Consider the following 14,667-nt stretch of genomic DNA (forward strand, 5'->3'; position numbering starts at 1 on the left):
GATCTGGAAGGACCGAGCGGTTGGTCGTTCATCGACGGCAAACGGGTCTTTCTAAACAAAGTCAACGACGTCACAACGACAAAACGAGACGCGAAGAGAAAAACACCAGAAGTGAACGCGCGCACGCACACACACACACACACACAAAAAAAACCAAACCTTCCACGTTTCGAGGTCGGATTTCTATATAAAAAAAAATTTGTATTATTTTTATTACAAATAAATATTTTTAGAAATGTTTTCAAAAAAAACATATATACGAAAATAATTACCCGACGTCATGACCTCGTTTCCCTACGTGGGGTTTTTTTTTTTTCTGCGCTTCCTGCCTCGTTCCCTCGCAACGTCACTGGAGGCTTCCGGTTGAAGGGCCGCAGCAGCTCCGCTGTGATTGGTTGGAAGGGAGGGGCGTTACGGAGGAGCCGGAAGGGACGTTTAACAAGCGCGTCAAGCCCATCGCTGTGGCGCGTAGATACCGCGTGGGCGACTTGACGTGCGGCTGTGCGGCCGCCATATTGGGGCGGTCAACATCCGCTCGCAAACGGTCGAACGTCTTACTGAGCGACGCGGTCTTCCCGACCAAACTCCACTGGAACTCACTTAATTATGAACCGATCTTGACGACTTTTGGTTTGTGCCAATACAATACTACATGCAATGTAGTGCATCGAGGATTTGAGATCAATGTTACGGGAACCAAAATATTTTTTTACTAATTAAGGTAATTATCAATACAATGACAAGCAACCAGGCCGCTTTACAACAATACAATTGGTACAGAAACCTACATTTTTGGAGGAACCCGCACGAGCAGACATTCTAAATCATTTGCACTCGCCGTCGCCTACTCATAGATCTGAACCTGCGGCACTCCTCGGAAGGGTTAGTGTTCTGCTATAGAGCTGTACAGATCCGCCCCCAGTAACAGAATTTAATTCCATTTCATAAGAAACCAATGTCGCGTTCAATATCTCACGTTCACAACAAACCAAACGTCATGAAAACAGGGGTCACAATTGAGCGCGTTGCGGTTGACTCGGTGGCGAGGTCCGCACGTTCGCGATACACGCTGTATTTCCCACCATGACGACATAAGCAGCGGCCAATCGGGTGTCTACGTTTCTATGGCTTTGGTCAAGATAGCCCGGTGTCCCTTATTTGGCCTTCAAAATTAAAGCCGAACATATGGCGACTCGTCGGGGCACAACTTAAATGAATATATTCTTTTTATTTTAGTCCCCATCCTTATTTGTATTATTATTATTTTTATTATTATTTTTATTGTAATACTTATTTAGCTGTGTTGGTTTTTATGCACATTTCCAAACGTCCTATATGAAATAGGTTTTGGGCGATATTTGTATTTTTATTTTAGTTTTTTTTTTTTACACGCAGCTTAGTTTTACTTTGAAAACGCTTCCCGGAAGTCAGGCGGAAGGCACTCCTGGCTGCCTTGACGCGGAGCTGTCGCTTGTGCTGTAGCTCGGGGTTTGCGGCGTCAACCGTCAACCGTCAACCGTCAACCGGAGGCTTTTGGGGCCAAAAAGGCGTTTTATCGTGACACCCGGATAAGCAAGCGTCGCAGGGCCCAAGCATGTCCGCGAGAAACCCGGGAATGGACCTCGGTGAGATGAACACCGACCATTAAATCTTACGAGCGGCCGTTGGGAGCGCAACAACTTATGTGGCGGGGAAGGCTGCGTTCAAATGTGCATTTTGGTCCGTATGTCTTAGTATGGTAACAAAACAAAACAACAACCCACGCGTGTGCTAACGTGAGTACGTCGAGGTTAGCTTCTCCTCTCGTTGTTGTTAAACATGCAGAACACACACACACACACACGCACACACACACACACACACACACACACACACACACACACACTCTCCGCGCGTGACTCCCCTCGGATTCCATCAAGCGCACGAGACGGACTCGGCTTTCCTTGGTCACGTGACCAGTAGTCAATCACTGACCAGGGTTTAAAGTTTGGAGCGTTGGAGTTTTCTATCCCCTTTTTTTTCCTGCTCCATTTGTATTATTATTAATATTATTATTTGTACTCGTTCTGTATAGCGGGAAAAACATATCTATTTTTTTTTACTATTATCTGGTGTGACGACATGACAAGAGGGAGGAATTTTCGATTCACATTTTGATTTGAATGAGCTAAATTCCCTGTTCCTGGAGGCGGACTTCCAAAAATTCTTCCTTTAAGGGTGTGTCGACGATTTTACGTTTTCGTTAAAATCCACGGAGAGCAGGAATGCACTAAAAGGATCATTGTTATTTTCGGTTTACAGTTTAATATCACCCCCCCCCTTCCCCACCCCCCCCTCTGTCTGTTTTCTCTATTGTGTTTTTCCAGCTTCATTAAGTCTATTGTTTTAAATCTTATGAATAATACTTGTACTTGTGAATGCTCAGTTATTTCCTGTAATATGTCTCACAAGATGACTGCCTTTATTGTTGAAAATTTGAAGAGATTTTATAACTCAGTCAAGTTCTTTGATGTTAGGCTGTGCCCTCTAGCTTCGTCCTTATTGTCTTCCCCTTCATGCATGCGCGCCCTACTGCAAATTTTAATATCCCCATCATCAGCCAATCAACTTTGGCCTGCCCGTGTAATGTAATACATGTAGTTACTACACACGGGACGCTGTGCAGACCATCGAGGAGGATGGGGATCCTCCAGATGCATCCAGTAAATAAAATCTGACAAAGGGGCGTGGTGACGCCCATGATGCTGCCATGCAAATATCTTCCAACCTCCAAACAAGACGGTGGATTCCGCTACGCTGCGAGTCGAGTGAGCCCCAACGGCAGATGGCAAAACTTGCCCCCTTTTCCGTGTAGGCTTGTGTGATGCCGTCACATTACCAATGAGAAAGCCGCTGTTTCGACAGAGGTTTCCCATAGTAACCCTGCTGTAGGAGACAAACAGCTAAGTTGTGCACCTTATTGCTGCTCTGCATTGGACCTATGCATCCAAGGAGCGAATAGGATGTAAACAAAGGAGATGTTTATCGTTTGTGTTGGCGTGCGGAGCAGGGGAGAAAGAGTTAAGCGTCGTGTCCCTAAAACGATAGGAGCTCCTGATGTTGTTCGGGGTATAAAGGCCGGATTGGGTTTCAACATAGCTTTACTCAGATAAAAAGGCAGTTGGGCGCTCAGACAGGGCAGCCAGCTCCCCCATGCGTTTAGCAGATGTCAGCGCAAGCAGAAGCACTGTTTTGACAGACAGCTGTTTTAGGGTGGTGTCAACCGGTTCAAAGCACTCACCTGTGAGACAGCACAGAACCAATGCCAGGTCCCATTTTGGGGCAAGAGTGTGACGGGAGTCACATACGTCTTGCTCCCTGTAGGAAGCGTTTAATCATGGGATGGCTAGACATCGGCTTTTCGCCAAAACCCTCATGGCAGGCCGAAATTGCCGATGCATATACCTTAATAGGGGAAGGGGATAAATCCATGTCCAATAGCCACTGGTGATAGGAAAGTATATATTCCACAGGGCATGAGGTGGGAACGACATTCTGTCCCTCGCACTAGCATTCTAAAAATCTCCACTTCCCAGCATACTGAGTGTTGGTAGAAGCTGCCCTGGCACTCTGTATCGTATTTATCACCGCAGATGACAAGCCCCGTTGCTGTAGTGTCAACCTCACAGGGACCAGGCCACCAGTGGCCAAACAAGAATTGGGCACTGTTTTATCATTCCCTATGCCTGGGAGATGGCACCCAGGAACCTAGGTGTTGGCCATGCTTCGTCCGCCAATAACTGGACAAGCTCCGGGAACCAAGGTGCGGAAATGCTCTCCGAGGCAACGAGGACGAGGCACTCTCTCTCCGCACTCACTCTCATTAGCAGGAGGTCTATGAGGTTCGGAGGGAACGCGTATATAAGCTTGCTGGGCACTACTGTGTGTGCCCCTGACATCTGTCCTAACAGGCGCATAATGGTTAGTGCTGCCACCGCCTGTAGAGGGCAGCAGTGTTCCACTGCCGCTATGATAGCGTTAGGACGCGGGGCTGTCAGTGTGGCTTTCATGGTTAGCGAGTCTAGATGAATGCTCAGGAAGTCTACCCATTGCCTGGGAAAAAGACTGCTTTTCTCCTATTTAATGGCGAAACCCAGGTGGAAGAGATGTGTTACCAGGGGACTTGGTGTGTGCTCTCACTACGTCTGGGGAGTGAGACCGCACAAGAATATCATCCAGATGGAACATTATTCTCCAATACCAATACTCTCCTCTGAAGTAGATTAAGGGCTGTCTCCAAGCACTTTGAAAAGGTGCACGGTCCTCTGGAATAACCAAACGCTATCTGCTGGTACTCGTAGGTTATTCTCACAAAGGCAAAGCGGAGAAACCACTTGTGTTCCGGTAGGATGGGTATATGAAAATACGCATCCTTGAGATCGATTTAGGTGACCCAGTCTCCCTGCATGATGCAACGCAGTAGGCACTGTGTAGTCAGCATGTGGCACGGTCTCTTTACAATAAGTTTGTTGAGAGCTTGTGAATCCAGAATCGGTCTTACTCCCTCTTGTCCTTTTGGGAACCAGGAAGTACTGGGAATAAATGCCGGTCTGGCTGTTCGCTGGCGGAACGACCGATATGGCTACCTTCCTAAGAAGTGCCACTAACTTCTCTGATAAGGCAGCCGCTGCCGCGGGATTTGACATCACCGTCTGTCTGGAAGGGAACCCCTGGAAGGGGGGGGGGGCACCACGAACTGCAGAGCGTAACACCGTCTCAGTGTTCTGTCTAGCCATAGTGGTAGCGAGCACCTGAGACGCCACTCAGGGTAGTATAGGGAGAGGGAGGACCCCTCCAACTGAGGGGCGTTCCCCATAAACGCCTCGTAACTTCTCTCTGCCCTCACTGCCGTAGACAGCGTGCCTGTCTTGCCCAAGGGGGGCCCTGCACGAAAGGGAGGGGGCTCACTCGGTGACTGCGGACCCGAAATTAACCTGAAAATTAACTGTTGCACTTCCTACAATATTTTTTCCAACTTCACTCTGCCGGCACATTAGCTACTATTGCAGTGGTATGTATATCCCAAGCTATTTTAAATGGTTCGCAGAAGGAATCCAGCTGTTTGATGCATAGTGTGTACATCACCCTCATTTAACCTCTAACGTCATTTAGATTTGGAATGGGTGTCCAAGGTGAGAGTCAACACCCAGGCCATCCTCAAGCGAGCCCAACAAATTCAGTCTCGCAAGCTGCCTCAGAAGCAATGGCAGGTACGGAACGGTTTATTTGCTTTGGGAAATATACTTTGTAGAGATATACTTTGTAATGAATTTACTTAGAAATATACCTCTGCTGCATCACAATTTAATTACAGAGAAATAGGGAATTCTGTCTCCTGTTACATTGAAACCCATCAAAGTAAAGTATGATGTTGTGACAGGGGTTTGCGGTCATTAACTCGTCCTGTTTCCGCTGTAGGCTGCTTGGTTACTCAAAGCGGTCACATGCATCGACCTGACGACTCTGGCCGGCGACGACACGCCCTCCAACGTCCACCGCCTGTGCCTGAAGGCCACCCAGCCCGTCCGCTACGACCTGCTGAGGAGCATGGACATGCACAACAAAGGTAGGGCTGAACCATTTGGGAAAATAATCGGATTGCGATTTTATTTTATATATATATATAAGTATATATTGAGACCAATATTACTGACTGTGATTGAGTATGTGATTAGTTTTTAAGTTCCTTATCTTCTGTATTAGTCACTAAACACAAGCAATAAATCATTCTATAGTATGACCAACACAACATTGGAGAGATTCAACATACACACTGCTCTTTCCGGTAGGCCAGGCCCACGTGTTATGATGAAATTAGATTAATTGATGCATGAATTGATATGAATAACACATATTTATTGTACTATTAAAAAACAAAACAAAAAAAAAAAACTTCAATCACAGTAGAATATTGACTGATTGATTTAACGTCAGATCTTGTAATAGTTTGAAAATTAACATTTGAAAAAAAAAAATGCAGTGTTTCAGCAGCAATGTTTTATTTTTATAAAAAGCTTGCGCGCATATGTCCACATACATCCTCTTTGTGGGCGCAAGCGAATGAGCTTTGTTCATGCATCTCCCCGTGTGCTCAGGGACAGCTATGCTTCTTAGATTTAAAAAAAAAAAAAAAAAGGTTCAAATAAACAAACATGAAAACAAACAGACGCAGTGTTCTGGAAGAGGCTCCGTCCGGACTCTACAGGTGTTCCCGGGCTCTGCCAGCAGCATACACAGCAGCACAGCGCACTGCGGCCCGAGAAAGGAGTCACGGAGAAAGTGTCCCCGTTACCCACAGTTTCTTTCCATACGCACTTGTTTCGTTCCATAAGGAGACTTAAAATAAAAACAAAAACACACTGTTGCGGCGCGCCTATCGTGGGCAGCCCATTGCTGGCGCAGGCATCGCTGACACGTGCATCTTCGATAAACCGCCCCCCCCCCTCCCAGATGGCACGCTTAGTGGCCTCCTATCTTGCCTATAGGATCAGCTTGCCCTGGACAGCCCTAATGATTGCATTATAATATAAAATAAATATATATATATACTTTTTTTTTTTTTTTACAATCGCAGCCTTTGCGATTTGAAAATTGTGTTCTATTTCAATGCAGTGTCAGTTGAATTTGATGAATCCCTCAGTCCTAAACAAAGGTCAACAAAGCCTGTTCGTTCTCCTCGATAAACAGTTTAAAAGCCAAGGATATCTGAAAACCACTTAATCCCAATGGTTGCACGTCCACCCCCAGATAAACATTAGCGCCAGGTCCGCATGGGTTGCCGGTAAAATTCGCTTTTGAATTTTTTTTTTTCCAAAATTCTACACAAGAAAAAGTTGTATTAGTTAAAAATATGAAGTCAAACAGTCGTCCAAATTACTCATTGGATAAGAGTAAGAACATTCAGAGTCAAATATTTGCTCAAGAACTATTCACATCGGATGAAATTGGTTCATTAATCCTAACGGCCGATATAATTGCATCACGGGGCAACGTGGTGAATTTTTAGTTTGCCCCTCAAGCCCTTGGTTTCTAAATGATTTAGCATGTCTGGGGTGATGTTTTGCCCTGTGTTTATTATCGGTTCATAGTCAATTTGAACCAACATCGGCAGCTGCTGGGAGCGAGGAAGGGAGATGTGAAAGACGAAAACATGTTTTTAAAATGAAGATCAGTGGGAGGTGTAAATTAATAAACAAATAGGCAATGAGGACAATTTCACACACTGCAGTTCTCACACTTGGGACTGACTCATGAATGCCATCTACAGTTCAACATACCACCTCTAGGGGCAGATGAAGCTGATCTTTCCACATTTCTTTTTTTAAATATAATTTTTGTTATTACTTTTCCACCTCCACCATGCAGGCGTGACCACTGCCGCCGTGTGTGTATACCCCTCCCGCGTGGCGGATGCCATCAAGTCGCTGAAAGCCGCCAATTCGGCCCTGCCCGTCGCCTCAGGTGAGTGCCGCGCTGAAGTCCGTCATCTTAACAGAGTTCTACAGGGTTCTTACCAGGTCCTTGAAGTGCTTGAATTTCATCCACAGACATTTGAGTACTGGAATACCATGAAATAGTTTTTGTGCTGAAGTGCTTGAAAAGTCCTTGGGAAAAGAAAAGCATTGAAAACCTGTGATATTTCCCCTGGTTTTGTTATTAAAATCGTAGTGTAAAAATCTCCACTTTTACGACGTAGATTGTGGCAGGGAAATGTAAATTGAATCCAGCATGGTTGGAAATGGAGACTCAAAGTAATGTGTGTGTGTGTGTGTGTGTGTGTGTGTGTGTGTGTGTGTGTGTGTGTGTGTGTGTGTGTGTGTGTGTGTGTGTGTGTGTGTGTGTGTGTGTGTGTGTGTGTGTGTGTGTTCCTTGAATTTCATTTTGTAATGTCAGAATGAGCCCTAGAGCTTCTTATATCTAACATGTCTGAAATGAAAGAAGTATATGATATTCAAATCATTATGTTTAAATGACCCCAAGCTGACAGGCTAATTTAATTACCTTTGCTGTGTAAAATAACGGAGTGAAACACTACCCTGTGCCAGAATTGGGTGTGGGGAGCATAGTATTGGTGTGTCTCTTTATATTTGATATTACTACCACCCCCTCTTTAGTGGCCACAGGCTTCCCAGCGGGCCAGACGCCTCTGAAAACCCGCCTGGAGGAGGTGCGCTTGGCGGTGGCGGACGGAGCCGCTGAGATCGACATCGTCATCAACAGGACGCTGGCTCTCACGGGACAGTGGGAAGGTACGGTTTTTGTTAAGTTCGGGGATTGCGATCAACCCTAGAGTTTGGCCGATCATTCGATATACTGTAATCGTATAATGTCCAAAATAAATTATTGCATAAATTAAGAATTATTTTGACCATGGTCTAGAACTCTGGAAATTTGGAAATCAAATCAGATTTTCTCAGGAGAATTCTGAATATAGTCGTATATACGAAATAGGAAAAATCCACTTTGATTTTCTTCCATATTGGCCAGACCTACAGCTTTGTCAGCTATGTGACCAGAAGAATTTTTATTTTTATTTTTTAATTATTCTTAACTTTGCTCACCTTAGCTGTTCATGAGAGCTGTAAACGCTCTTATGAAGGTGTATAATTCTAAGTTATTTTTATCTGCAATATTAGCTTATTGATATTAGCTCAGTAGCTCTATTCATTCACTGCAGCGAGTTTGCATCATACAACCAGTACGCTGACAAAAAGTGTGTGTGTGTGTGTGTGTGTGTGTGTGTGTGTGTGTGTGTGTGTGTGTGTGTGTGTGTGTGTGTGTGTGTGTGTGTGTGTGTGTGTGTGTGTGTGTGTGTGTGTGTGTGTGTGTGTGTGTGTGTGTGTGTGTGAATTAATACATTTTCTTCTCTTTGCTACTTGACAGCCATGTACGATGAGATCCGTCAGTTCAGAGAAGCCTGCGGTGTTGCCCACATGAAGAGCATCCTGGCCATCGGAGAGCTGGGGACCTTCACCAACGTCTACAAAGCTAGCCTGGTGTCCATGATGGCTGGTCAGTCGTCTCCAGCCTTACGTACTCCCACTCCACAGGGTGTTTCATGGCCATTTTGGCTTTTCTGTTTTATAATTTGCACAGCAGTTGACTCCCCGTCTGCCATTGTCCAGACGTGTGTCCCGTGAATAAACGGGCGACCACAGAACTTTCATTCGCCGTAGGTTGCAAAAACTAGAATAATCCAAAAAAAATGTTGTCACCCACCAAGATATACACGCTCTGACAGAACAGTAATTCCTGTATCCGTCGTATGTCGACTGAGTGATAAAGATAAATGATTGATTGATATTTGTCAAAGCTAGTAGGAGTAGCTGAATTGTAATTGTACTTATTTATTAGCTATTAAAAACTTTTATAATTATTATTATCCATTTCTGTGTTACTAAAAAAAAAAAAATTATACTTGTACTTATTCATTACTGACTAGTGCCTTTTCCTGTTGTTACTAGTAATATTTTAATTTTTACTGGTAATGCTTTAAATTGAACTATCAACAAGCTGTTTTGTCTAGTAGTTTCTCATGGCGAGTAAAAACAACATAGTTACTAGTAAAACTAAAAATGGAACTAACAACAGCAAGAAAAGACACTAGTCACAGATAAATAAGTACTAGTACTGAATTAATAGTGGCGAGTAAAATCGAAATAGTTACCAGTCACAATCGGCATAGATACTAGTCAGAGGCAAATATTTGATATCTCAAACATAGATTCAATGACAAAATTGTCCAAATTGTTACTAGCAACATTGTAGTTACTAGTTTGTAACTGTTTAAATTACAACTAGTAACTTTAAAAACATGACTAGTTCTTCCTATGGATTAAATGTTAAAGAAAATCATGACATATCTTGACAATTTTTTGCATTGTTCATTGTTGTTGAAATAAGCCTACGCCTGGCTACCTTTTCAAAATAGAATTAATATATAGTATACAGTACATACTGTATATCAAAGCTAGGAAACACCCAGCAGGCAATGGTGGAAGAGGTACAGAGCTTTTACTTTAGTTAAGGTACAAATACGCACACACAAAATGACTGGTGAAAGTATCATGTTGACGTTTACTTATGTAAATGTAGATCAGATTTAAATGTACTTAAAATATTTAAAGTAAAATTACTCGTCATATTCAGTCTACTGTATGTATGGAAGCTTCTTGCTCAGCTTATCCTGAGTTGTCTTGCTTTTGATAGATAGAAATATCAACCCTGATGTAAAGACTGGCATGGATATAAATCCATATTTTGAAAACAAAATGTATATAAATATAAATCCAGATAAACACGACTTAGAAATGTATTAAGAAGGGTAGATATTTGGTTTGAAACGTAATGTACTTACTTAATATACTTAAGTAAGTACAGATACTTGAAAAGTCAACGTATGTAAAGTGTTACTTTCCACCACTGGCCGTGGGACGTTGACTGGAAGGCCGTATGCGCCCACAGGCCAGAGGTTTCCCCACCCCGGCCTAAAAACTAGTTCATCAAGTCACCTCATTGTTCGAAGGGTAACGGTGTAGTTTTTGGTGTTTGCCAGATTGTGGCACTGTTGCTTAGCTTTTTATTCATGTCCCTTTTTTTAAAAGACTAACCTGACGTATAGGCCTCATCTGCACACACACACACACACACACACACACTGTACGCTTAACTAGCCATCGCATAATAAGCCGATTACGGAGCCAAATTGTCAGGGGCCCTGATAGAGATCATTATTAAAATGCATTGCTTTTGTCGCCGCACTCCCTCCTTAATCTCCCCTTGTTCCTATGAATTGCGTATGAGATTCCCGAAAATTGAATGATAATTTCACCTATTAATCTCCGACGCGGGCTATTTTACTCCGCCGCTCCCCACCAGTATCCCCCTGTCCGCGCAAATGAATAGAGCTTCATTACCGCCGCCCGCGTTTAATAACCATTATCCATTATCTGGTAATTAAGACTCCCCATAACGAATCTTAAGGATTACGCCAGTTTGAGCAAGAGGGAGAGAGAGAGAAGGAAAAATACATAGAACATGTCTTTAATGAACTGGAAAGTGTTCATCTTGTTCTGCTGGGTAATGAACAGTCATTATACACCAGGGACCACCCTCTCTCCCCCTCCTTTTTTTTCGAACTCCAAGTCCACAGTTTGTGGTTAATCTATTAGGGCGAGTGGCATTTCATCTTCTATTTTTATCAGGAAAAGCTGATAAAACGTAATTGCCTGCGAAAGGATGGAAAGAGAAATGAAGGATTTTTTTCAATTGATGAACAGGCCCGGCGCCCTCTGTTGCCACTGCCGGCCTCCGTATGCCGCCCCCCCCCCCCCCCGACTCCAACTGTCAGAACTCAGGAGTAACGGGGGAAGTGTCGGCGAAAAAGACCAAAACGACAAAAACTAAAGTCTTCACTCATTCATCAAACGCGCCCCCCTCCCACTTCCACCCCGGCAGGTTCGGACTTCATCAAGACCTCCACGGGAAAGGAGTCGGTCAACGCTACATACCCTGTCGCCATAGTGATGGTGCGGGCCATCCGCGACTACTTCCTGCACACAGGCCACAAGGTGTGTGTGTGTGTGTGTGTGTGTGTGTGTGTGTGTGTGTGTGTGTGTGTGTGTGTGTGTGTGTGTGTGTGTGTGTGTGTGTGTGTGTGTGTGTGTGTGTGTGTGTGTGTGTGTGTGTGTGTGTGTGTGTGACTCACTCACGCATGGCGGGTGCTTATTTTATATATTTTTATTTATTTCAAGCCCCGGCTGGAAGTAATTATTTTCAGGTTAATGAGCGGAAGCCACTACTCCCTCGCTACACTAGCACACAGATGGATGTATACGTACGCGAATGGACGCGCCAGCCATTTATTACGTTGGTTCCGGCTATGTTTACGTTCCCAAATCTCCCGGCTTTGATTTTCTGAATCATTTGCTCCATCTCTAGGGCTTGTTTTAGCCAGAGGAAATCTTTAAAAGTGCACGCCGTCATTTGCAATGGAGCTCGGTTTGAAGATGAAACAAATGCCAATTTGATAACCAAAGTAGTACCGCTTTCTCAATTCCCCTTTTGTTTTTTTTTTTTCCTTCCCCCCTTTCTTCTCGTGAACTGAAACTTCACACACACGTGCACACGTGGCTCCAAATTTTTTAAGTAAAGATGGCCGCTATAGTGTACGTTTCTGTACTCTGGTATCAATTCACATGAATTATGCATTTTATTCATTTATAAAATATATATATATGTGTATATGTATATGTATGTACAATTAATCTAATAATAATACATATAAGATACAAATGATAATATTAATAAAAATAAATAAATACAAAAAAATAAAACAAATAAATATATGAAATGAATAAATAGCATTGTATGATATAATATCATACCCCCCCCCCCCCCCCAGGTTGGCTTTAAGCCGGCGGGGGGGATCCGCACCGCCAAGGAGTCCCTGGTGTGGCTGACTCTGATGAAGGAGGAGCTGGGTGACGAGTGGCTCAGCCCGCACCTCTTCCGCCTGGGGGCCAGCAGCCTGCTGGCGGACATCGAGAGGCAGGTCAGGGACATGTGCGCTCACACACAAACACACACACATATGAACACACAAACTTATGCACAAACACACATGCGCTATAGGGATGGGGATTGGCTTTTTGAGTGTTGTGACGTAAAATACAGCAGTTCAGCGTTACATTGAAATTGCGCATACGTTTTTACATTTGTGTGTACATTTTTGACTCCTTTGGTTTGTATTAAACTTGTTTTAGGACATTTAATACATATTTACATATTTTAAATTCACATAAAAATATGAAACTAATGTTGTATTAATTAAAAATGTTACTTTACCAATTATCCACAAAAATGTTTTCTTTTTACTCTTGGAGAGACTGTCTTCTGATTTATTTATTTATTTTTCACACTTAAATGAACAGTTCAACAACTGTGTAACTCACCCAATCAGTTTTTTTGTCTCCTTAAAGAATTAATTTAAATTTATTTGAATTAAATGTATGTTCTGGCAGATCGTCCACTACGTGACGGGAAGATATCCAGCCCTGCACGAGCTCCCTATGGCCTGAAAGAAAGAAAGAAAGAAAGAAAGAAAGAAAGAAAGAAAGAAAACAATGGAGTTCTCACAGGAACCTCAAACTCGCCAAAAATGAAGCTCACTGCTTACAGAGTGCCCAAAGAGGTACACACACACTCTAGTGAACTCTAGTATTCGTTCCCATTTTTGTTCGTTCGTTTGTTCATCTCGCAGGCGATGGAGATGGCCACCAGAAAAACAATGGGGGGAAAAAAAGCCTAGTCTGGACATGGACTTAAATCTTCTGTCAATTGATATTTAGGACTCACCGACACATCTGAAGTGAGCAATGATGACCGTAATGAATTCTATTAGGAATTAGTGCATGTTCAGAAAATGAAGTACCGAATTAATGTCCCCCACACACACACACTTTTCTGTTGTTAATTAAGTAATTAAAAAAAAAAAGAAATTGTTACTAAAATAAACCATCTACTAAACTGTCTTGGATAGTAGTTTATTTGTATATATACATATATATACGTGTGTATATATATACACATTTATTTGTTTTTGCCGCTCCATCTACATTGGACATTGTGTGTGTGTGTGTGTGTGTGTGTGTGTGTGTGTGTGTGTGTGTGTGTGTGTGTGTGTGTGTGTGTGTGTGTGTGTGTGTGTGTGTGTGTGTGTGTGTGTGTGTGTGTGTGTGCGCGTCTTGGTTGAAAAAAAACAACCTGATTTCCGGAAGGAAGATTAGAGCTAATCTAGGTCAAAGTGAAGGTTTAAATTAAACCGAGCCGGAGGCAGGTATATGTTTGAATTATCTGGACTAAGACTAGCTACGAGACCAGACACTAAGAGCTGGCTGGCCCTTAATAACCTTAGTCTAGGACTTTCTAGTCTATAACTAATTAATCTTGAATCAAGCAACGTCTCAGAAAGGCATTTTTCAATTCTGGATAAATTTAAGCAGGGTTAATTTAGTCTTGATCTGGATTAAACCCTGTCTGTGAAAATGCCCCATAACCTGTGTACAACTCCAATTCCAGAGGATGGGGATCCTGTTTTTTTAAATATATATATTCCAACTTTTTTAACAAGCCAGTCATTTAGTTTGACGAAGATTCTCAAGAACGCTACTCTGAATAAGAAATTAAGAAATGGTTTTATTATTTAAATTTTTTGTGTTTTGGAATTTTTTTTGTGACCAAGTTTTGACTTCACAAGAGCTTGAAACTTTGGACGTTCGGTGCTAAAATGAAGAAGACGTCATCAGAAAACGATCCATCCAAATCTGAATAGTGCACTTTTGAGACATGCAAAACTGACCCATCTGCGGTAGGGATTAGAATGTAGTGACATGCACACACACACACACACACACACACACACACACACACACACACACAGTTAATCACATCTCTGAACAGGGATTGGCCAGAAATAAAAATAATAATAAATAAATAAATGAAAAACCAAAAACAAGCTATTTACAGTGTTGAGTGATGTAGTGGGTGAATTTGAAGATCAATTATTCAACAGGACTACAGTTCCATTCCTGGTCCTGCCAGCCCGCAGATTCAAACAGATTTGAGGGA

The 14,667-nt window shown here is 42.9% G+C and overlaps 1 protein-coding gene across 1 annotated transcript; it reads left to right on the forward strand.

The window, feature by feature from the left end:
* Window positions 1-1,454: 1,454 nt before the first annotated feature.
* Window positions 1,455-13,549, forward strand: dera (deoxyribose-phosphate aldolase (putative)). The gene is made up of 9 exons (XM_080021995.1): window positions 1,455-1,625; window positions 5,152-5,249; window positions 5,458-5,605; window positions 7,405-7,500; window positions 8,154-8,288; window positions 8,923-9,051; window positions 11,497-11,609; window positions 12,443-12,592; window positions 13,062-13,549. The coding sequence occupies exons 1-9, from the start codon at window positions 1,595-1,597 to the stop codon at window positions 13,116-13,118; spliced, it is 957 nt and encodes a 318-aa protein (XP_079878121.1). The 5' UTR covers window positions 1,455-1,594; the 3' UTR covers window positions 13,119-13,549.
* Window positions 13,550-14,667: the final 1,118 nt, after the last annotated feature.

Source organism: Zeus faber (genome assembly GCF_960531495.2).
Source record: "Zeus faber genome assembly, chromosome: 21".
NCBI classification, from domain to species: domain Eukaryota; kingdom Metazoa; phylum Chordata; class Actinopteri; order Zeiformes; family Zeidae; genus Zeus; species Zeus faber.